At 38.8% G+C, this 25,814-nt stretch overlaps 1 protein-coding gene across 1 annotated transcript in view; it reads right to left on the reverse strand.

Annotated features, from left to right (window-relative positions):
- The window catches only part of LOC108677627 (protein patched), a 37,978-nt gene that overhangs the window by 3,411 nt on the left and 8,753 nt on the right, over positions 1–25,814 (reverse strand). The window contains exons 3-16 of the mRNA XM_018165879.2: positions 24,030–24,225; positions 23,702–23,771; positions 23,459–23,556; positions 18,067–18,190; positions 14,289–14,503; positions 13,873–14,020; positions 8,666–8,809; positions 7,716–7,874; positions 5,297–5,419; positions 4,064–5,125; positions 3,589–3,753; positions 2,788–2,975; positions 2,128–2,502; positions 164–831 (exon numbers count right to left, since the gene is read on the reverse strand). Coding sequence (XP_018021368.1) covers positions 164–831; positions 2,128–2,502; positions 2,788–2,975; positions 3,589–3,753; positions 4,064–5,125; positions 5,297–5,419; positions 7,716–7,874; positions 8,666–8,809; positions 13,873–14,020; positions 14,289–14,503; positions 18,067–18,190; positions 23,459–23,556; positions 23,702–23,771; positions 24,030–24,225 — 3,735 coding nt within the window. The remainder of the gene's footprint in view (positions 1–163; positions 832–2,127; positions 2,503–2,787; positions 2,976–3,588; positions 3,754–4,063; positions 5,126–5,296; positions 5,420–7,715; positions 7,875–8,665; positions 8,810–13,872; positions 14,021–14,288; positions 14,504–18,066; positions 18,191–23,458; positions 23,557–23,701; positions 23,772–24,029; positions 24,226–25,814) is intronic.

The raw sequence follows: 25,814 nt of genomic DNA on the forward strand, positions 1-25,814 counted from the left end.
TACTTGTTAAGTGTGAAGGAGAAAGGAGCTAGCAGCACCATTTATTGGGCGATCAAACTGTTTTCGTCATGCATTTAAGTTAACGACAGATCTTCTAAAACCAATTTATATATAAAAATGTATATATTTATGTATAAAAAAAACTTTTATTAGCGGAACTCACTTGTTAAAGGAGTGTGCAGCTCAACCTTAACTTTGGCGGTTGCGGTTACTTTAGTGGTTACATGACTGATGTTACTTGCATCACCGCAATTATTTTCAGTCCCGCAGGTACTCGTCCTAGTGCCGCTTCCATTTCCGTAGGTAGTTGTCTCCACGACAACTTGCGGTTCCACCACTATCTCATGAGCGGAGATGCCTGAGTACGAAGACTGGCATGAGTTGGTCGAGTGAGAGGACGGAGGTTCTTCAGTGATGGTTGAAAGTGATAAGTTTGAGCCCCCGTGATGATTGTGACTACTACTATTATTGTGATGATGTCGAAGATAGTTACTGGAATTTTTCACATTCTCCGGGGCTGCACCGGTAAATTCAGTACGGCTGGGCCGCCTCGAATTTCGTCCAACGTCCGTAGAAAACTTGGCAGAAGAACCGTTGGTGGCTGATGCTTGGTTGAAACGAACGACAGGTTGCAGTTGAAGGACATTTTGGGACTGGTGGTGAGGTTGTGGTTGAGGTGAAGGTGGTGGTGTAGGGGTGGGTAGACGATCAGGATGAGCGTGTGATATGATCTCAGCAGGAGGGCCGATCATGGACAAAATGATTGGCAAGAAAAACAGACTATCGATGACACCCAGCATCACCAGCCCCGCGATCACGTAGAAGAAACACCTGAAAAGTATACAATTAAATATGATATTCTTAATTAAAAATCCACAATTCTACTCAGTTTAAATTTGATCGAGTTTCTCAAAGATGAAAGTTCAAAATATGTTCGCTCACGAACGTGGCTTTCGGATAAGAAACGTCGGTCAACATGAGCAAGAGTTAGGCAGAAATCATGGCCGAGTTCCAGCATAAGAAGTTCTCATATGAGATGCCTTTGTGTTCCGAAAATGAGTTACCCCTCCATTAAACAAATGCACAACGATAAGTTAAGACGAAATACAACAAAAGATACGAAACGACGATAATTGTCGGAATGCGTACACAGGTTCTAAACCGCCTAGCCAATTAAGGTTCCGCTGCTGCAAGTGAAAGGTAGCTAGGTAGCTCAGCACCAGCTTCTCAAATACACGCTTACGTTGTGGAACAGGTACTTGAACTCTCCAAAGATTATTCATTAATGAGTTATTAATATAATAATCGTTGGGTGTAGAGATTGTCGCTATAAATCGTGATGATTAATTGTAGATAGGTTCAAAGCACTATTCATTAATTAAAAACGGTGGTACATGAAATCCCTGTAACGCACACTAAAACTGAAATGTAAATCAACGTCAATTAAATTTGTATTATTCGTTGTTAAATTATCCAAGACTCGGAGCTTGCAAAATAATTCTCATGAATTCCCTATGTCGGTGTTGGGCAGATAACGAGAAACGCATTCCTCGCGTTTGTGAGTGACCATAGCGAGCGAGAGCGACCAAGCAAGTTGACACGCGTCTTATCTCAAGCGCTATCACATCCTTTTACAAGTGCTCGCATTCCACGCCCACGCCCATGACACAAATGTCCCCCCAGCCACAACACCGACAACTTGTCCCTTCACAGGTTCGGTTGAGCCACGCAATATTACACGTCAGGGTTACAATTTGGGCATGAAGCAGAGTAATTTTTATGAGTATAAGACGATACGACTTGTGATAAATCACCTCGACATTAGAAAAACTATATACTCAAGGAAGCAGAATTCAATTTTTTCAAAATAATCAAATTAGATGACACAATCTATCTTAATTTCAATAGCATTCAACCAAATAACAAATTTACGGAATCACAAGACAGCAATGAGCATTAATGTTATTTGGATCCTAGGCTTGGCGACGAAGTTGTAAATGATTTTTTTTTTCGTTCTATAGGAATCAACTTTTTCTTTACCAGCTGGATGAATAATTTAGTCTAAATAAGCTCTAATAATATCGAATTTTAACTTTTAGTAACATCAAAATTCACAACTCCGCTCACCTTCTGATGAAATCAAACTCTGAAAAGAGCAGCATGAGGGCAGCTAGAAGCGTGGATGCAGCGCCATGGATCACCGGAGGAGCCATATGACAAAGAGCAACGCCAACCCTGCGACGGCGGTTGCCCACTGCCGTGAGGTATCCCAAGACAACGGGCGCCACGTATTGCATGCCCACCCCTACGGCGGCGACGAGCATCACGGCCGGGGCGGCGCTCAAGTGAACCCCGACTATGCCCATCATTCCGGCCATTTGCAAGACGAGCAATGATAGAACGAGGACGATGATAGCGGCAGCCCAGGCGTTCAGTAGAAATACGGAGACTATCATAAAAACTCCAACTACCACCGATATCAGTGATAGAACCAAGAAAAACCTGCGCAAAAAAATTTTCTTTCATAGCGCGTAATATCTATAGTCTAAGAAAATTCAATCAAGCGAACTTGGCGATATTTTTTGTTTTTTGGTATTTTGGTTTATGCATTAAATGGGATAAAAAAATTAGGGATGTAAATAAATAACGTGAAGCTGCGAAAGCAATTCTTTCGTTGATTTGTAAGAACTTCAACAAAATACGAAAGCACGCAAATACGTTGGATTACATTACATTATGAAATAATCATGAGCTTGACTCCTGGTATTCTGTCAAATTGTTACGAACCTTAAATGTATGTATTGCTCCCAATAAGTGAAGGGAACTCCTTTCGGGAAGTTAGGAAGTCCTTTCTCGTTGAATTTGTCGCAAATGTGGCGAACTTGCGAGATCATGTCTGTTACACTCTCGGTGGTGTTCAGGTGACGAACGAAAAACGACATTTGGGCGAACACCAGAGGTGAACTTTTCGGTATCTGAGGAGTAGTACAAAACACGTGTTATGGACACAAAATTAAAATGGTTCAATAATTACTAGTTGATAATATGCAAGGGAAATGTCTAAAATACGTAACATGAAATCGACTCCCAAATCCGTCGAGTAATTACAAAAAGGTCTGACATTTACATGTAGTAATTTCACAGCTAGTCTATCACAATTACACCTGTAATAAAAAAAGATGTGAATTTCATGTTCACATCTTTTGTTGATAGGTGTCCAACGAACACAATATTCCTAATATTGAAATGCCAAAAAATCTATGTTAAAATTTATCACCAGGCACATAGAAATTAATTTATTTTAATAAAATCCGAGAGCCAGAGATAGATTTAAAATTGTAATTCCTGTCATTGACATTGATTCGAATTTGTAACACTAGGTAGTAAGCGATTGATTTGAATTGCAATATCGATAGTGTGAGATTTATTTGAATTTGTACAATCCGGCAGTCCCGAGTGAATTTCAACGAATAATAACCGACAGCGAGGTACGGGTAGAGATAAGTTATACCCAGCAGCGAATTAGGTTGAGAATTGAGATACGCTATACCCAGCATTGAGGGATGGGTTGAGATAACAATGACTCACCTTGAGGTCATGGTCGTTGTATCGGTCATGGTACCAGCGTCGCGGCTCAGGTTTGAGGTCGGCCTGTGAGGCCCCGTAGGCCATGGCATCGTTGGTGACCCATGCGCTGAGGTAATTGTAGAATGCGTCTGGATTTATGATGCCGTCAGCATTCACCAGGCGAGTCTGTATAATTTCATAAGAAAGGCTTTTTAAATATAGAAAGAAATCATCTTCATGCAAACTTTTCAAAACAAGATAGTTGAAGAATTAAATAATAATTTGAGCTGTTTCATGTACACAAGTAAAAATACCAAACAATGAGTGGAATGAGACAGGAACGCAGCGTAAACTGATGGGCAATTTTCGAGAAGCATGTGTTGCGTGAACGTAATGAGAAATATTGTCTAAGTAAAGGAAACGACTTATTTGTATAAATGGAAGTGAATTCAAGAGACTATTAGTCCTCACGTTTCCTGTAACGAAACCAACGTACCTGAACCACAAGAGATCTGTCGACAGGATGATCGACATGGCCGGTTTGCACGAGGAGCTTGTAGGCCATCACGGCGTCATCGGAGGCATTCGAGTGCCAACGTTCAGCGTTTATGCATCCATTTTTCCAGTCTTTGTCGAAAGCTTTTTGTAAACCCAAAAGCCAGTCTCTGAAACTAGCCAACCAAGAATCCGGCAAACCTCCGTCGTCATCTTTAAGGATGTATGGAACCCGGGTGAAGGCTGCGTGGTAGTCATGGAGAAGTTTCTGGTGCCTGGGATACTCAAAATGCCCTTTGGTGACAACGAACATGTGATAAATGCTGAAGTGTTTTTGCTGGGCCTCTAAAAACGTTGATTCTGGCGAGTCCCTTGGTACCAGGGCTGTGAGATCCAGACCATCGCGTAAACGGCTTACGCCCCACGCCGACGCGGCTATCGAAATAATCAAGAAAAAGAACCCCACCGCGCGACACTTTTCACTGCTCACGCAAGAAACGTACCCGTTCCAAGTCCTATTTAAAAAGTTCACAATAAAGCTACGCAGTCCTAATTTACCGCCAAATAACGAGTACGTAGACTCCAGAGAGTCGACTGACGGCGAAAGTACGAGGTTCGAATTACGCTCCGGCCAGTCTTGGGTCTGGGAAGAGTTGGATTTCAGCGAATTGGTATCTTGAGCGGTGGCAGGAGCGGGTTTTTCATGCTCAGCTGTAACGTTTCGGGGGATATTAGTGGAATGTTGTGGCAAACAACACATAGTATCAGCCGATCGCGTTGGAGCCCTTGCCAAAACGTCATTAGAGTTGTCGAGGGGATCAGGAAAACAACAAAAAACGTCAGCTTGTTTGGCCGTTCGCCTGCGAAGATCCAGGGACAAAAATGCAGGGAAGACAAGTAGTGCTGCGACAACGTTAACGAGGAGCAATATAGTCGCCTGGAAACACATCGAACGAAGAGCGGGCACCGGAATAATGGCTGCGCAAGCAAAGCTCAGCGCTGTGCATAACGAAGACATCAAGATGGATACACCACAGCGCTTCACGATTGAGCCAACTTGTTTCTGTATTGAGTAAAGAGAAGAGAATTGTTTTAATTTTCCTATGAAAAATTTGTAGCGAAATAGATTACCGGAAACTAAATAAAATATTCGCGACACAAACATCATGATTACAGGTAATGCATTTTTTCGAATTAAACATTCATCATATGAAGATAGTCATCACATGCTCACCGTTCTTTCTGAGTCAACAAGCACGAGTCCAAGAGTTGCGGCTTCCGACAAGGCCTCAGAAGTCGTGTGTAACATTAGGAAGATGTTGTCAACACTCAAACCGAGTGCAAGGAACGGTAGCACCTGCCAAATTACGTACAAAATTCAAAATTAATATCTTACGAGGATTTTAATCACGACTACTTATGATCAAGCGCGTTGAGAAGTAACGGCAACTCAAGTCATAAAGGCTAAAGCATCGATGTTTCACATTAAGTTGGATTCAATTAGGAAGCGCACCGAATGAATGCCGGCAGAGTCTTCTTGTCTTCGCGAATTATAATCAAGGGATAAATCATTAGGTTGAAGGCAGGGTTGGCAATGATTAAATCAAAATGATTAAATCAAGTGATTAAATCACTTGATTTTTTTATAAAAAAATCATGATTTTTTCGATTTTTTTGATTTTTTTGATTTTTTCATATATTTAAAAATATTGAGTAGCAGTCTTTACTTTATATTGAGGTATTGTTATTCATGGTTTAGTATAAATGTACTATGAATGACAAATTGGTATATAAACTTGTTGCCTTTAGTGTGTATTAGGTTCCAATAAATGGAATTTTTTTGGTAGTACAGAGGCATCAAGAGTGCAATACATTGTACCGGTATGTAGCTAGCAGCTTAGCTAATTCTTATAAGGCTATAAGTAGTCTTAACTATTTGACTATTTGTTATATATTGATTACAATATACAATTTAAATGTGTTAGCTAGCTTATACAGGGTGGGGCAGAACTGATTAAACAGTTTTGAGGCAAAATAAAGGAGTAATGGAGGTACATAAAGAAGAAAGTTTATTTTCCTCATGATTAGCATAACATACCATTTAAAATACTTATGTTTTGAAAACAAATTAAACAATATCAGGAAGATGGGGTTTGTTAGCTGCATCACACTGTTGGAGTTGTTCTCGGAAGTTTCCTACAGCATGTTCACACATATGGCTAGGTATGGCCATAACCTCTGCTGCAATAATCTGTTCCCTTAGCTGTGGTAGGGTGTGAGGGCGACTTCTGAACCCCTTTCTTTTAGAATGGGCTGCAAGAAATTTTGCAACATTGCAGCATAGCAATCGGAATTCACTGTCATGGTTACTCCCTCCTCTGAGAATGACTCCAACAGTGTGTTGCAGCTAACAGCCCCCATCTTCCAGATATTGTTTTCAAAACATAAGTATTCTAAATGGTATGTTATGCTAACCTCTAAGAAAATAAACTTTCTTATATATGTACCTCCATTACTCTTTTATTTTACCTCAAAACTGCTCAATCGGTTCTGCTCCACCCTGTATATTGAGAGGTTGAGATTGTATTGACCTTTTAGGCAATTAGAAAGATTTTCCACCCTAATATGAGTACGGTATTCTAATTAAAATATTTAATTTCAATCTTTAAATATGTGAATTTAAAACTAGAAACAAAACAATTACAATTATAAGACTACATATAAAATAATTAAATGCAGTGAATGGATATAAAATATTTGAATTGTGCACATGTTTATTTCAAACAGTGTATAGCTTTTCTCATAACTTGAGTCTCGTTTCAAGTCGTATGAGGTTTGTTTGGTTATCGTTCAGTTTATGTTTACTTGGTTTAGTATTGGTTTATTGGTCTGAATTAAATGGGAACAGTGCAATCAGTCACTCAGTCACTACTAGTTGGTATGTATAGAAGGTAGAGTCTGGTAGATTTATAGGACATAAAACTGGTAGATCTATTGATGGTGCTGTGCACTGTGCAATCAGCTACCTATCTGTTATGTGACTCTTCAATGTTTAGGAGATCTGCATTCCTGAAGTGTTTTTTGTATATTGAAGCCAGTTAAATGGTCAATATTTAGCTCATTACCTTGCTCCATACAAACTTCACAAAGCTAATGAATAGACTTATCAATAATTGTTTACCCGAAAATCCCTAAGTGGTAAACACCACCTTGGCCTGTTGGCCATTATTGGAGGCAATAAGCGCCCTTTTTAGCCATCCATTATGATCCATAGTATACTGTTATTGTTAGTAGGCTAATTGCAACATAAAAAATAACACCTCAAAAAAGACAAAAAAGGTGAAAAAATCAAAAATATCAAATAAATCAAAAAAATCATGAAAAAATCATTGATTTTTGATTTTTTTGATTTTTTTAAAAAAATCAAAAAAATCGCCAACCCTGGTTGAAGGATTTATGATCAATGCTATGACATGGGTTCACAACAACGAACATTAGTAGAAAAAAAAAACAGAAATTGATATTTTTTTAACCCTCTTTAGTCTGTTGACAGTGAAGTGTTAACTAGCTAGTGTAGTAAACACAATATTAGGCTAACGTATCAACAAACAATTGTACCTATATCAAATATATAATGAGCATTTAGTAATTACCTGCGTGGATGCAGCACTAAAAGGGAGGCCCAGTAGCGCACAGAAGCCCATGCCAGCAGCGACAGAGAAGGCAACCAGCAGCACTGCCGCAACGCCCAAGCCAGCCTGCGAGTTGCTGAAGTCCCACGGACGGCAGAGAACCAGCACCGTATACCCCAACTGAACCAACAATTACGGCACGTTTCAAGTATGAATCGATTGAATAAGCTAATTAGTACATAGAAACATAGCAGCCTATACGGTGTTTGACAAACAACGCATACTCAATTGAGCGAACAATAAGGGCACGTATTCAGAATTAGTCCATTGAATGAGCTCTCGGTCACATCGAAAAATAGCAGCCTCCATTGTGATTGACAAGCGCCGTATACGCCAACCAAGCAACAAGAAAGCGTTTTCAGTAGTAATGAGCTCTATTGACTAAGCTTGCAATTCCATCGAAACCTAGCAGCCTGCATGGAGATTAACAACCAACGTGAAGCCCCGCTGATGTGTAAACGAGGTGCAGACTCAATTAGAGTAAAGCTTCTAAATATATTGGATCAGAGCATCGTGCATTGACAGGAAGTGCTTGATTTTGTATCATTTGGCCTCATATAATCAAGTAAAAATAAACTTCTGACTCACAGGAACCATTACTGTGAATATGTGAACGGTAGAAGAATCATCCTGGATCCCGACACCAAAAGAAGAGTTTTATAACAATGCTTAATCATTTTACCACATTTAAGCAAGAATATTGAAGGAAAAACGAGCTAAATCGAGTAAAAAAAATACTCGTATGTATTTTTTGTGTGGATCCAAAAATCATCAAAATGAATGCTCTGGATAGATTTTATCTATGAAAAATACTCGTACCAATGATAATTGTTAATATTAAAGATAGATCTTGAAGCCCTGTCCTTCAGTAGGTTAGGAATAAATCAAGTAGAAGTTAAATCTAAGCTCACCATGATGCCGTAGCCAACGACCACCTTCAGCACAGAAAGTTCCGAGAAGTTCTTGATGAGGGAGCCCAGCGACGCGTCTGAGAACGGCAGGAACTGGTAGGAGGGTGTCTCTTCCAGCCGAGCCGCAGATTCTGATTCAACTTTCTGTTGTGAGAAAGAAAATCCATGCAAGTGCATACTTATATACGTGAAGGTGGTGATTATTATGAAGAAGTAATAGCTATTAATCTTCCCATTTGATTCATGTGGCATAAATTGATATGTTACACCAATATATATTGACGTTTGGTGCATCCCAGTTAAAAATTTATTAAACAAACGATGTATTTTAAATAAAATATACGAGAAAAATTGCTACGTTAGTCATTTCTAAATAAATACTGCATCATTGAGCTACAAAGGAAAAAAATGCTGACCACAAAAAGAAAACCCGAGCGCCTACACACGACGTCAGTTGCACAAAACCTTGCAACCGCGAGAAGCTCTAATGAAGTGAAGGCGATACAAGCGCTCATAATTACAATGTCAACAGCCTATGATGAAAGGACTAACGCATGGATGGCCGACAGGGCTAAATAAGGAGAGAAGCTGACTCGCTCTAATTAATGTGACCAGGTAAGCCAAGCAAGGAATCGGTGGCTTTATATGGAGAGGTTCGCAAGGTGCGAACCACGGCACTCTGACAACTTAACTGCACGCTCTCGACAATTCCTGGCTACCAACTTCTTCTAATCTTTAAACGCTGCAGCTTTAGCGCGCAACGCGCAAGTGCTGATAATAAATAATCTAGGGTTGATCAAGCTAAAAGCAAAATAAATTGAAAATTCTAAATATTTCATAGTGAATCCTGGCAAATTACAACACTTCTCTTTAACTCGCTTCTTGTTGTTTGTAATTGTCTGTCTGCTACAAATCTTATAATCGATATTTAACACACTTCTACCTGTCCAATCGATCTGAAACTTTGCACACTTGCGTAAAGTCGACGACAATGCATGAATCGATTGACAGAATAAATACTTTTGGAAATTAAAAATAATTATTAAAAATTTAGAATTAATTTTTATTTAATATTTGAACATGAAATTAAAAATTTGTTGTACATGTGTGACATTGCAGACACTGGATTCTTTAGAAGTGTTGTCTTTAAAAAGTAATTTTTAAATGTATATTTTTATGCTTGGTTTATTAGTATGGTTGCAAATCAGTAAACATGTTAATTAATCGTTCGTAAGAGTTAGGTAAGACAAGGTTCAAGTCCCGCGGGATGTACCGTTGCGTAGAATAAATATTGGCAGGCAAAAACTACTTAGGCAAATACCGAAAGGGAGAAACTCTACTTGGAGGTTTAAAATATCAATATTTGTTCCCGTGATGACTAATTCACACGAAAGCAGGAAATACGTCAAGCAGGAGATAAGATGTTGAGGCGAAAAGGGAAATCCTGATGTACGGCAAGTAAGAACCGAACCTAATTTTCGAAAACAAATTCATACGGTTCTTCAAAGATAAGCATGACAAAGACGCACTAAAGATGTCGTAACAAAGAAGACTGCTCAATTAAGGAGACGGCTAAGTTGCAGAAAGGCGGCTAGGTTGCAGAAAGGCGACAATGGTGGTCCGACCATTAGGTGTGTACCAATATGGTTGCTCGCCACAACGGAAATGGTAAAGGCGAGTCGCACCTGCCCCAAGTCATGGTGGCATCAAGCATAACTGTTGATTACAAGAACTTGCATTTTGATTCTTACTCTAATTATTATTCTACTATCATAGCTGACGATAGAATTACGATCATTGAATAATTTAAGATAGTTGGGAAAGTTACGATCACCTCTGGACTATGGGTCATTGTACTGCTAACGATCATTGTCTAGTAATAAATTTGTGACTAACGATGTTCGTGGACCTAACGCCCCTTGTGGTCGTGATGGTCATCGTTTACCAAGCGTTCATGGTCCCACTAAAATAGGCACACCAGCCCCCCGATCCATAAGTAATGAATGTTTCAGGTTGCGTGTCGACACTTCAAGAGGACGATCGCCAAAAACGGCCAACGCGATGACGTGGCGGCGAGAACAATTGGCTAGGTGGGTGGTGATCGCAGCGCAAGTAACACGCGCATAGCCGCACTTGGGCACATCATACATAAGCTCCGTCAGCGATTTGTGTTTTTCAACCACTGCATATAAGCATATAAGTGATAAATATAATGGCTTTACTGAACTTGAATTGTTTGACAGACATTTAAAGCGTCTAGTGGTACGGTGAGCGATTGTAAGAACCAATCAATAAATAACGATAGTCGATTGCAGGTCGGCATGGTAATTGACATCAAGTACATTTAACATTGCTCAATTTCAGTATTAATGCATTAAAAACTATTGGCAGTCATATCTATAAAATAGATGCAACACGGCTAACAACGCTGGCACTTTTCAGACAAAAGTACCATTAGCAGCCACATTAAATAAATAAATATAAAAAAAAATATTAAAAAAACACGTTTTCTGGTTTTTGCAAAACTAAAAATAATGAAATAAAACAAATAAAAAACTGTTAAAAAACACGTTTTTTTAACGGACAAAAAAGAAAAACATTTACTCTTACATAACATTTTACATAACTTAAATTTTATGTAAGAGTACGTAAACGTTTTTCTTTTTTGTCCGTTTTCTTGGGGTTTTTGAAGTTTTTTTCATTTGTTTTATTTCATTATTTTTAGTTTTGAGAAAAAAAAACAAAAAACGTGTTTTTTAAAATATTTTTTGTATTTATTTATTTGTGCTTTTCAGTAAATAGAGGAGCTGAACCTCAACAATTGAATATAAAGGCGATATCTGAAATCCACCTTCTGACCCGGAAATACTGAACTCTGGCAACGATTGAATAAGAAAATTAGCAATTAATAAATTGAGGAAAGCACGACATAATGAAGAATAGAATTATTCGAGTTAAATTTGTTGCCAAATAATGAACTCTGCATCCGCAAAAATAAGTACTGCAAAAATTTTATTCTGAAATTTTCAAAAATATGCCAAATTTGACATTTATAGCGGCGGTATCAACAATACCAAGGAGTACATAGCTCGAGTTTCAGAACAGTTCGAAAATTGACCGTGAAAATCTTGAATGCGAATTGAAGATCTAATTAAAAACATGGAAAGCCGAAAACCAACAAGTCAGGTTCTTCGAAACCTTGGACGTGCCCAGAGGAATTGGAGGCTTGGAACCGCATGTTGTGAAGAACCTTCCATGGCGACCTACGACGATAGTTGCGGCACAGAGGCAAGCAGCACCAGCAGTACGAATGATTGCTGCGAGTGCATGAAACAAAGTTGCTGCCAAACTGAAGATTCCTACTAAGAAAGCACTTCTTCTTCGTCTTGTTCCAGTTCTCCAGATGATGAAAGCGAAATGACTCGGTCTTCTAACGTGTGCAGTGCTGCCTCTGTAAAAAGGAGATCTGAGACTAAGTCTTCAAGGAGCAGCTGCAAGAATCGAAGCTTGAAGTGTATTAGTTCAATTGAGGATGAATCAGACGGTTGCTTAGCCTCCAGCGAAAGCTCAGTTTGTGCAAGGTACCGTTGCTCTTCTAGGAAGCCTACCTCGGAAAAGTACGAAATTTGCTCAACCAAATCTGAAAAGAAACGTTTCTACTAATGCGTATGAAGTCTGTTTCTATTACATTATTAATGTTAATGGTATGATCCCGAAACTCGTTTAGGCTCACTCGTCTTGGAATGCGTCTCGAAATGCACCGGGAAAAAACGAAATATATCCCGGAAAAAAACGAGACATAGGTTAAATAAAAACAAATAAAAAACTTTTAAAAACCACGTTTCCTTAACGGACAAAAAGAAAAAACATTTACTCTTACATAACATTTAAGTTACGTAAAATGTTATGTAATGTTATGTAAGAATAAATGTTTTTCTTTTTTGTCCGTTAAGAAAACGTGGTTTTAAAAAGTTTTTTTATTTGTTTTTATTTCACTATTTTTAGTTTTGTAAAAACCAGAAAACCGTGGTTTTTAAAATATTTTTATATTTATTTATTTTCTACTTTTTAGTTAGCAATTTTAGCAATTCAAATCAATTTCCAGGGTTGACAAGTATGGATGTTCGAGAAAAAACTCAATTCCAAACCGTGAATTTTTAGTGTTTTTTTATTTTTTTATTAAAAAAAATGTTTAATTATTATTTCTGATGATCAAATCTTGAATTGTTAGGCAGCATAAGCATGCATGCCAAATTTTAAGTTTCTAGGATCTTCAGAAGTGCTCTAAATTAAGATTTGAATTTTGATGACAGACAGACACGAAACGAAGTCAAGAAAAACGTGGTAATAAAAAAATTAGAAAGAACAACATTACGAGTATTATTGAATAATGCATTCGCGAAAAACCGAACCAATATTATAACTTGAGCCAACGGAGAGTAAAGGTGACGATTTTTTCAAGGATATAAATATTTTAACATTAACTCTGAAATTGAATATCAGTTTCGGCTAAAAAATCTCAATATCTGTTAAAAAAATATCAACATCGGTTTATAAGAATACTTCAAGTTATTAGAGTTTTCGAGTTGCACGTTCGCGGCATTGGAAGACCACACGACTCGACGTTGGTGCAACAGCGAGGCACATGCAGCATGATGATACTGATACACTCGCTATGTGAGGTCTACATCGTGGGCCCAGAGATGATCAACGCTTCCCAAAATATTTCACCTTAATAATACCCAATTCAATCTGCAATCATAATCAGGCTGCATATTAATTATTAAATATTTAAAAAATGGATAAATATACTCGTATTTCTTACTGCGTTACTTACTTTTATTCCCCTCAATTTTCCTCGTATTAATTTATGAATTTTCTCAAAAGGAAAATTACCGTGTTGGCAGCAAGGATTCAGATGTTGACCACAAACCATATTTTCGAACCTAATTCAGTTATCAAGCTGACAGTCAATGCAACATGATGAAATCTTTTACAGGTGTTCATGATGAATGAAAAGATGCCAATTATTTAAGTCATCAATATGACAACATCTGATCTATAAAAAATACTTTTTACTTTTTTAGAGAGTACATAAATAGCATGCACGCCTCAGTGCGCCGTTATCTTCTAAAAACCTTTCATTACAGTGGCTTCTCGAAAATAGTTAGGATCTAAATGAGCTATAATTGGAATTTATCACTAACCATCATGAATTTATGCATCCAGGCGTTGAGAATAAGTTCAGCTTTTTCCTGATTCCAGTCGATATTGTGAACTTTCCAGTCGTCGTTCCAATATTCGTAGAGGTTCTTACTCCCCATGAGCTGAACGATGCTCTGAAGAGCCTCGCCTCTACACAAGAACAAAGTTCGTTAAGTAATATGTGTTATTAAATTAAGTTCGTGGAAAAAATATGATTTGCATGAATGCCTTATGATAAGAAATAGTATTATAAACGAATAAAGAAAACAATTTTCCAATTCCATTATCAAGTTAAAACCGGTTCACAATGTTAGAAGCACTTCGCAATTTCCACTCTCTGAATTTCAATTCAATTTTAATATCAGCACCTGAAGATACCCGCTCTCATGGATAAGAGAAGCAGATTGGCCGTCCTCACCTGACGATGTGTCCCGTCTTGTTCTTGGAGATGGCCCCGACGATCAGATGTTCGGGCCAGTGCATGTACCGACCCGCAAAACCATAGCAGCCACCCGTGACATGGGCTCCAACGTCCACAGGTTCGCTGGAACCCTTGTTGGGGGCGGTCATGGGGCAGTCAGGGTCTAGAGGGTCCAAGCAAGGTTTCTCCTGGTACCCTGTTGTGATTCCCGCCTGAAACAAAAATTTAATTCCAACTCAATTATACGTAGAATTAGGAAATTAATAATAATTAAAATTAAATTTTAAATTTGGCGTTTAATATGAAATGAAAGCATATATTATAAAATTATTCAGCGTACTTATGAGACGTTTCAAGGAAAAGATCGATCATCAGTTCTGTAAAATTAAATCTTGAATAACTTAGTTGCTACCCCAAAATTTGAAAGACTATTTAATATAACACAAATGGAGGAAACAGTCGCTATATTGAAACAGTCGATGACGAAAATACGCACAAATTGATCAACCATCTTGATGCTGAGTACAACGTGAAAAGTAACGATTTGACAAAACGATTTGGTAAGAATTATTCTAAGTAAAACATTATTCATCACATAACAGTACGAGTTATTGGCAATATTAGCATATTGTTTCTTTTTAGCAAATCAATTAAGCTATCCTTCCAAAACCAATTATTCTATCTCAACTCACGGCAAAAAAAAACGAACGAAAAAACTGGCGCAAACAGTAGAAAGGGATTTTTTGCTATACGAATACATAAACCGTCCTGGCAAGCAGCATTATTTTAGTAAACAAAGGTAAAAGACCTTTAACAATAGCAAGAAATATCACAGACTTATAATATACAGCAGCCAGAGGCGAAGTTTGTCTTCGGTGCTGTCTTTTTCTCAGCGCACGGGATGTTGCAATAAATTCCGCGGTTGACGACCAGATTGAGGTGCAAAGTTGAATGGGCCAGATGGCGCATCTGTTCTCAGCAATGACCGAGATCTTGCAGCTATGTTGGTTTAGGAAATTACCTCCATGAAAAATGATCTCAAATGCGATTGCTCAGCACTGAGAAGAGTTTCCGCCGCACCGTTCACCAAGCTCGGTGGTCCGCTTAACTAACGTTGAGAAACTACCCGTAATTGTGACAGGAATCCTAATTTGGTGCCGACGTTATTAAATTGTACACGTACGAAACGTTCAACCATAATGAAGTATCACGCACGTTAGGCACAAATATATGCATCAACTGCATGATTATGGCACACTCACCAGAAGTTTCTCTAGGATTTTCTTCGGGAAGACCGCGCATGGGCGACGAAAATATCTAATTCAAAAAGACCGCAAGCAAGAGGCCACCCGCGGACATCGAGTAAATGGAGTATACGGAGAACGGACCATCATCACCAACGTACACTCAGAGATCGTGCCAGATAGAAGTCATCCTGGCGATCAACTCAAACGATTTCAGGGTACGACAATCGCGACATCACTCGCACTCCGGTCAAGAGGACGAACCGGCGACACTAACTTATTCGGCCAAAATCAATTTGGAAATTTTATTAGAAACGTAGAATTTTTATTCATGGGTAAACTTAGAAGAAAAAATGCGAAATCAGGAGTTTGGCAATTAAACTTCACTCACAGTCTTCTTGCAAAGCAGTGAAGGTTACCAACAGATACGAGCGAAATTTCAAGAATTAAGTCATTAAGTCCAACGCGAAAATTCAGAGTTCATTTAGCTGATTACAACAGAGGAAGCAGCCACCTAACTCGACAGGATCATTTGGTCATCCCAGTGGTTGCTTAGTTTTTTCTTTAGTTTTCTGAAATTTCATTACCACATTAAGCATGTAACGTCTTCCAAAATATCCACATGCACTGAAATTTTTATCACTGCCTCTATAACTCCTAGAAAAATTGATAAATTGGCCCAAGGAGGTAATTTGCCCCGAGTTCGGGAACCATGCGTTAGCCCAACTCACGTCGAGCGATTATGCTGGGCCATCAAAGCGCGGGCAGATGGTGACGGTTTATTGGTTTCGATGGCATGGCGAGCACTCGAGTGGATTGGAGGCAGCCTCAGAGAGTGGCGCATTTCACACCTCTAATGATGGCTGAGGTAATGATCGTATCCGGCCATAGCGCAGGTTGCTCTAAGAACGCAGCCCACACACTGTGATTGTATCGCTACGCTTCGAGATCAAGTCAACTGAGATCACTCCACAAATGTTGTGCAACCAACTCCAGAATTTGTCCGGATGAAATTGTTCATACAAAATAAATTTACAGGCTAGGAAGTTTGAAGATTTAAAAATGTACGCATTGATGTAATCAATTGTAAATATGCCTAGATCAACCTAAAAATTTAGATATCGCGCGCATTGGCACTTGAACCATTTCGTACTGACAATCTAACGTTTATATATTATATCTAACTAATCAAGTCATACGACGGATTCACTTTGCTATCGCAGACGGCCATGGCTCAACAGTAAACAGGCAACTGATAATCTGATATTAAAGACGGCAACATCAAGACAACTCCTCGCTGGTTTGAACCAATTTGAGGTACTTAGCCTGAAGCTTTTAGGGCGAAGTTCTCGAAAGCTTTCAAAATAATTACACCACAACCTTCTAATCCTTCAAAAGGAGATGGTAATGAAGACCACATATTAAGATTCGATCAGGTTTCACAATTTCATCAATTTTGTGTACTTTCTAAAGTGAAATAGGAATGATTGAAAATGATAGTTTCAAAGATAGTTACGATATTAAATTCTTGAACTTTTATAAGTGATGACTCTTCAGGGGAAAATTCATTCACTATTTTTTGAAACTTTATAAGTCAAACATCGAATTGTGAGCGTTTTGTTTCAAGTCTCACAATCAATTGCTTCATTATCTCAAACGAAATACCACATAAAAATATCGTGAGCAAGTTTTATCTACCTTACGTACCGTATACGTAGTGTTAACACTCATTTGCACGTAAAATACATCCAGCAATGTCGGCGGTGAGCAACGAACACAAATGAATGCCAAACATCATGTCAGGAGAAACTATTAAGTAAATCAAGCCCTTGAGTCTCAAAATAATAAGGGGTCGACTTTAATGATCCTTGCATTATTGCTCCATGACCGAAATTGACGAAGCGATGGTGCGCAGCAGCCAGCCTATGGCTCAACATGACCGTTAAATTGGTAATAACACGAGACTTCTTATGGAAGACTTGCATTTAAATGAACCCGTGGTACGGCTCCCAGGTACAACCTTTTTTGACTATCAATTTTCGATTTTCCTGCTGTCATTTTACTTTATATGTATTCTTAGTGCCAAGACGGGAGAGAAAAGGTATTTTTTCACATAACAAATACTTATTTTAATTTATTCTGAAATAATTAAACTTGAATAAATATTCTTCTAGGTGAAATAATTGTATCCCCTGCACAATTATTTCTTGCTGATTGTCTTCGACACAAAAACACAAAAAATAACAGGAGCGGTCAGCTTTAATAACAACTCGGTGTCAAGTACGTATAGATAGCACCACGAATATCTCATTGGATTCACAGTTTGTTCTTACAGAATAAGATATGCTGGAGCGGAATCGATCCTATCACGTTCTACACGTGTACTTTTCTTAATTAATAATATAGTACCCTCCTTGCTGATCCCAAGTAAATATAAGACCAAGCCTTTATTTCTTATAACGAAGATAATATTCTCACACTCATCTTAATGTAGATTCAAATAAAGCTTTCTCGAGCCTCCCAAAACTCACCCGCTTCAGAAACTCGGCAAAGGACGCGAGAGGGAAATGCTTGGTCATGTCCTGCACTTGCTCGATTTTCTCGACCAGTTTAGAGGGGTTCAAGTTGCTCCATCTGATCCCAGCACCAAGACCACTGCGTGTAAAAAGAGATAAATTTTAGCTAATAATAAATTTACGTAGATCAGAACTTGCAAATTTCCTGGATCAAGAAATTCCGCAATGCAATACACTTTATTCAATTTATACTATGAAAACTTCAGCGATTGAAACCACATGCAACGTGTCGTGTAGATCCTTATGTGTACTATCTCACTAGAAGGAAATATTATAGAAATGCATTTTACTAGCAACAAAACTATGACAACATATATAAACCCGCATGTATTTCTAGGTGGAATAAAATTTATCAAAAATATATTTCAAAGAGAAACATCACTGTAAACAAAAATCTACATCAAATCTAGCATTTCCATTCATAAAAATTAATGTTCAGCCCTAAATGTGAATCCCTTAAGCCTAAATCTGAAATTCAGTTGAATCAACCGACGCGAAATTGCAGGTTATTTGAGTAGATTGGAGAAGACTTTTCATCTAGAAATTACCTAATCGAATTCTTGATCACAACAAAATTATAAATCACGGTCTGTAACCAACCATCAAAAGTTCCGCTTGTGATCCAGAATATAGAACTGCTGAATATGCCATCAAGAATCAAGGATCATTAAACCACAAGACTGACAAAGAAATTCCAGTTTAATCCAGCCAGAACGCTAATTAAAATTCCTGACAAATTATCTAAGTGCCTACAATTAGACATGCTCGACGCTGCCCGCGAAGGAGAAGCGTTACTGCCAAAAACCCTACAGTTTTCTGTACAATGTGATCAACAAGGAATGCTGGTCTGATAAGCAGGCAATAAAATGAACAATATCTCAAAGGAGTACTGATCATGGGCATAAGGACGTCCACTAACAATTAATTAGTGTCCGCTCTAGTGACTCCCGCCCAGTGCAAATTAACGTTCTTAAAAATAATTATAAATATTGCCAGAAATATATGTTTTTATTCCATAAATCCTGAATGAAATTGAATAAAATCGCAATAAGCGCCACGTATAATGATAAAAATTGATTAAGAAAATTAGTAGCCTTACGTTGTCCGTTCTTAAAAATATAAGAATGTAGTGGGCGCGGTAAAAACATGACGTAGGTAGGTAACATGTGCTGCCTTACCTAATATAAATCCAACATGGAAAAACTACAATTGCGACTTATTGGCAAATAAGGGTAATAAATATGGCGTTAGTTTTGAGTAAGTGCAAGTAATGAGCGGCAGGCAAAGAAGACGCACTAATGTCCAACTGTTCTTAAGTCTAAAATTAATGTCCTTATGTTCTCAAGTTGGTCAACACAAGAAATTAGTAGAATTGCTTCATATTCCAGTTCTAGCAATTTAAATTCAAATAAAATCGGACTGGAGCATCAAAAAATATCCCTCTGGCTTCCATAAAATGAAAAAAGTGTATGTTGAAAACAATCATAATATTTGTAATTATTCTAATACAATTCATCGCTGTTGATGTTAATTCACAGGACTACAACGCAGCGTAGATAGTGATCCTTGAAGTATTGGGGCACTAAGATCTAAGTTTCAATATCTTCGATCAATAAATACCATGCAATTATTAAATTTAGGCATGAATATGTTAAAAAAATTGCCGTTCATAAATGGCGTCAGTATAACATAGAGAGGAAAAAATTAACCTACAAATAACCTAATTCCCAAACAAACTTGACTGACTTCCTCAACAAATTTAATAACTGAAACGAGAGCACATTAAATTTTGAAACAAAAGGCCGGCATGAATGTTGTGCTCGACCATAAAAACACGGCAACCGCCAGCGTGGAACGCGTCGCAAGAATGGAGAGCCCGGTGACTCGCCATCAAATGACTCGATCAGGCAAAGGGGAAAAATTAGACAACGTGATGGTTCATCGTGCGTGCACATTGACGAACAAGATAAAAATTTTCGAAACGAACACGTCAGACAAAGACGCACTGATTCAATCAATCGCAATTCTCTCGGCGACGGGAAATTCACCGCTAGGATTTTTACCGTCGTAACTTCGGATGAGATTTTTCAATGCGAAAGAGACCTATAATAGGAGGCAGAGAGACGAAGCGGTATTGTGCAGCGTGGTTATCTATAGTCAAAGTTTGATCATTAGTGTTGAATATAAAAAGGAAAACTGGGTCAGGCTTTCATTCCTTACCACATGATGCGCATTATAATGGAAGGTATACAAGTGGAAAGGTTAGTTCAAACAAAATCTACATTAAAAATGACCACGCCAAGATTGTGCTCTATGTAGCCGTACGCTAGATCGAGAACCTACCTCTATAGAACCGAGAATAGTTTGTTAACTGACGGTTGGTCAACGGTTTTTTCGATAATTGTTTATGAGACGTAAATTGCATGCAAAAGAGCGTATATTTTAGTGCATAAACAAAACATTCACGCAGAAATGATTGGTCTCATTATCCACAAATCATAACTAATTAAACAACGTCGCCAGTCTTAATCCCACTGGCAAGATAGTTTAATCTAAAAAATATATTTTGCTAGCATTTGTTTACCTCGTCAACAATAATAACAACAAAATGTTCTTAATACTTATTATTTAGAATTATTTAGGCATGATTAATCAGCTTATTCAGATGATAGTGGCAAACGGGTAGCTAATCGACTCACGAGGAGAGAAAATAACAGACGTGATCAGAATCGAGCACCCGCATTTGGCAAACAAAGGATTCCAGTTAAACGGATGAAGTCTTCCACAAAGAATCATGAAACGTCTCAAAATGAAGAAACTTCAATAAAGCAGCAAATACTTTCATGAATAATTCAATATACTACATTGCTTAGCTCATATAAGTACCAATCTCCATCGCTTCTCTGGGCGCGTCACTCGAATGGGACATTACAGCTACAGCACGGTCATTCGAGTTATCGAACAATAAGTCTACGGAACGCGCGCACACACATTCAGAGACACGCTGGCGAAGTCTAATGGAGACATCAAAGTGATGCCTAAGGCGACTGCTGAAACTCCTACTAATCTTGGGGTTGAACCCCTCTCCCTGCGCCCCAAGTCCTGACCTCCCCCACCATGGCACAATGGTCCAAGTAACTGCTGCGAGCTCCTCTAATGGAATACAACTCAATGTGCTGTGGGTGGCCCGCTAGACGCTCAGTTTTGAAAGTTTTTTAGGCGGCTGTGGAGCTCATGAGGCGGTTAGGCTTGCAAGCTGGGCATGGGTATGCACTGTACAATGAACGAGGACAGTTTTGTTCAGAAAAGACATCTTATATACTGGTTGCACATTTGATATTAAATCAAATAATATATTGTTGCCTAGAAAATGCATCTAAGATCCAGGACTTGCGTTTGATTTTGAAACGGAAAATGATTACTGCGAAAAAATGCAACCAAAATATAACTAGTACTGTCAAAGAGCGATCAGGATGGAAGCAAACAGTTAAAGTGACAGCTACGCGTAGTTTGATGCATCTAATCGAGGTATTAGAAGTAAATAGATACTCTATCTATAGCAATGCAGGCTAGGGACTTGATTATCCAGGGACTTCACTTTCCTTCACTGAAACTAGATGCAACTCTGCCAGTCAATGATGCGTGTCAAATAGCTAAGAGGATCATTAGACACGTTGCAGGAACGCCAAGTTCGGCTTGCGAAAGGCTACAGTCCGAGTCCACAATCAGTTTGATGACCCACGATTATCACTCATTGTCATTGGTATCACTAAGTTTGTAAGTTGGAAGAGAATCGAATCAAGGAATAAAAATTTAGCTTCCACGTTTGGATCCATGTTTTCAGAAACCATCGGATGCCCCAGACTCAGTTATCATGATTTCAATCGAAATTAATTTTAGCCCAAAAAAGGGAAATTAGAATCCACCAAGCAGACTAAGGGAAAATGCACAAAAATTCTAAATTATTGATTTACAAACGAGCTTTAACTAAAGTCTAAAAACCTCATCCAATTGACAAGAATTAGGTGACATTGGACTAGCTATTTTTATATAAAAAAATACTCGTAACCAGAACACACGAGGGTAATGTAAATTGGATCGAAATAGAATTTCCGATTTTAAAACTTGACGCTACATTTCTCCCAGGGCACAGTAGGTAGGAGAGGGCACCAGAAAGGTGGATGAGGTGGAAGGAGCGTGGTGAAGCACTGAGCGGGGCATGGTGTAGTACCAACGGGGGTGAGAAGGGAGAGGGTTTGATGTCTTTATTAGTGAGGCCGGTAAAAGAGGCGTATGCCTCCGCCACTGCCGTGTTTACAGAGGCGTACATACATGCGGGCATGGGAAGCACGCGCACGAATTCCTCCAATGAAATACGATACGAAGTTTTAGCTGGAAGCTGATGCTGCTTAAAATTTTCATAATTAAATAACGAAATTAGGTACAAAAATCAGTTCAGGCACATTTCATTTTTTAGGACGAAAAATGCGTAAATATCTTATCATCAAGCAGAAGTCAGCTCATTATCTCAGCTTATTCCTACGAGAATCCCAATATTCAACAAATACAAAGTAGCAAAATCCTCAGAAACAGTCCTACCAATTTCTATCGATTCAGGCAATAAAAAAAAGGTTAGACAAATAAAATAGGTACCATAATATTCAAGTACTTGAAAATTAAATTGTTTCAAATTGTATACTGAGAAAACACGATGGTGTAAGGAAAACATTCAGAGGAACATTAGCACAATAATAATATTTGCAAGTTCAAGATTAATATCTGCGTAAAAATTGCTAAGCCGGTCGTATATCATGAGCCATAACCAAGTGAATGAAGAAAGCTCCGAAGCGAGCGAAAAGCACTGGAAGAATTTTTACCTGTTGCGGCCGATGGCACTCTGGGTGGCCAAGCGACTGATGTCTTAATCTAGCACGCCACCCCCCTCTCCCACTGGCGCTGCGGTGCGAGCCAAACGTACGATGATGCCACCGTGTTATGAATTGCAACGCACAACAAATATAAAGTTTATACTAACAACCAAAATTTATGAATCGTCGAAGTCGTTACTTGCGTGTAGAATTTGTAATACATTGAGGCATTGAACTGAAGGGTTGAAAGGCAAGCACTAATGTTCGAAAGCGTACGACAACTTCAAAACACGCGCGTAATCGACCTCAGTGACGTCTGGTGTCGAAAGAAGCAGAAGAGTCAACCAGCACACGTTTTCATCCTGCTTCGACCCGTTGACTGTACACGCAAGAGTTTCGTGTACACGAGATGGATTATTACAGTAAATCGAAAAGAAACAACTAATTATGTCGCAAATAAGCCTAAATGAAAAACTTACGGCACAGTGACCGGAAACTTTGGTCCGAGCAAGAGGGAGCCTTCCCAGAAGCAGTCCAATGGAGTGATGATGGTGCACGGATTCAAGTGCTCAAAAATCTGAAAAATTAAATGCACAACTTTTACTGTACAGTATTGTATTGTTTCCGTATTATTTTTCAGTGTTTTCAATAATGTTTTCAATTGCCAACCAAGCTCAACTCCATAAATGAAATTTTTAATACCAAAAAAGCAATGATCTCACCTTTTCAACCTGGTAGCTTTCAAATTCAGGAAACGTGGGAGCATAACAAATATCGGACAAGCTCCAACTTCTGCAAGAAGAAACAGATGTTTAAACAACCAAGAACTGTTTCACACAGTTTCAATAAGGAAAAAATTACCATCTCGATCACTTGAAGATTAAAGCAATCGGCATTCTCATTTTCAATCAAATAATATTACTATACCTTACAATTTGAAAATCAGTTACTCGTGGATTGCTGCTTTATAATGATTAAAATGAAACACATCTTGCACATCACAAGTATATTAACATTTATCTGTAATATAATAGCGGGTACGCTGCTTACGTATCGTAAAGATCGACGGAGACGCTGATCGCAGACTGCAGCACAGCGAGGTGCGTCAGCAGGGCGGAAGACTTCAGTAAGTTAGGTGCGGATGACTCGCCCGCGGCGGTTTGGATGAGCATTTGTTTCGTGGATCCGGCGCCTTTGCCCAGAGTAGCTTCAACGTACTGCAGTTCTTGCTGCAGTCGTCCGCCCTCTACAAAAACACAATAAAACTCGTTATCATAAAGTATTAAAGTAAATGAACTAATGATCTGACGAGTATGATTTATTTTTCATAAAATTATATTATACAGGAATAAACGATCCTGACTGAAAATTCTCTTACTTTAAATGATTTTAAAAAGAAGGATATCGCTAAGGACAATACAAGAATGGCCCGAGGTTTAGCATGAGCAGCGTATCTCATGTTGCGTTGTGTGGATGATGAGAGTGAGCAAGCGTATGTATAAATAAGGCGTCAGTGATGCGGGTGGTCCGCTCTCAGCGTCTAAGTCGCCATGACAAGTGTAGTGATCCCGCATCCTCTTTAATTACCACTCCCACGCCCTGCGCTCTGGTTTTGCTTCACATCCGCCAACCATGAAGAACCTCGTCTTTTGCTCCTCTTCACAGTTGCCTGACCTCAAGCTATGCCTCAATGCAAGCGGAAGCGACAAAAGCACCTTCACACAATTATCCAAACGTTCATTAAATAAGGTAAATTTACCCCACAAAACTAATTAAAAATGAAAATTGTATAAATCGTCTTTATATAGGGGATAACGGAGCAAAAGGCTAGCTAAATGAACAAATAATTTCTCAGTGACGCAAGCATACAACACAGCATGTAACGGTACACTTCCCTGCGATAGAGTTGTTTTCTTACGTTTATTAAGCGTTCATAGATAGCTAAAACCAACACTTCTTGCACAAATAAATGCAGAGGCGCCATATTCTGCATATCCTTAGGCATCTGAAGTATATTTTCCTAGGATAGCAAAAATGGTAAGTCAATAGCATATTCCACGCATCACGAAGTCCCGCATAAAATACGACCGCGCGCGGCTCCGGGTAACAGACTATCTTTATGAGATCACCAAACACCAAACAAACTGTGGCTTCTTGCATTCACGCTGAGTCTCAGCGGGACGTTCCATGTTAACAAACTGCATTAACGTCAGGCGAGCGCATTTGACATCTCAGCGACAGTTGAGAATTTCATCTTAGAGACTCAAAAGAAAATTATCTGTACCTATGAAGACCATAATACTTTATACTCCAAACCTGACAATTTCTAACTTAATAATTTCCGAAAAAATATGCCTGAGCCCTCAGAAAATTGAATAACACGTTCAAGAACCACAAATTTCATAAATTTGCGCGGAGCTTTGGATACGGCAAGTGCTATTTGTGTTGTTGCAACATGTGTACGGTTCGAAATTACAGTTTTACTCGACCAATCATGAAAGAATCCGTACGTAATGAGAACAGCACAGATGTTCATCAGGCCAAAAGTGCGTAGACTAACAGACTATATACAAGGTCTAACCTACCCGCATGGTCTTACCCCGACCAAGAAAACGTACAAACAAAACGCACGAAAAGCGTCGTCGTCGGCGGCGCAAGAAAGAGAGAGAGATTTGGCACCACGTGCGACCAACCGTTCATTGAAACGAGCGCGAGACGTGGCACTCCAGCACTAGGCGAGTGCGCACGTGGGTGGTCTGCCAGCTATAGCACTAGCAGTTCAGAACTTAGCAGCTGAGCGGTAGTAAATAATGTGAATACTATTCTATAGTGCCT

The sequence above is a fragment of the Hyalella azteca genome, unplaced genomic scaffold (assembly GCF_000764305.2).
Source record: "Hyalella azteca isolate HAZT.00-mixed unplaced genomic scaffold, Hazt_2.0.2 contig5071, whole genome shotgun sequence".
NCBI classification, from domain to species: domain Eukaryota; kingdom Metazoa; phylum Arthropoda; class Malacostraca; order Amphipoda; family Hyalellidae; genus Hyalella; species Hyalella azteca.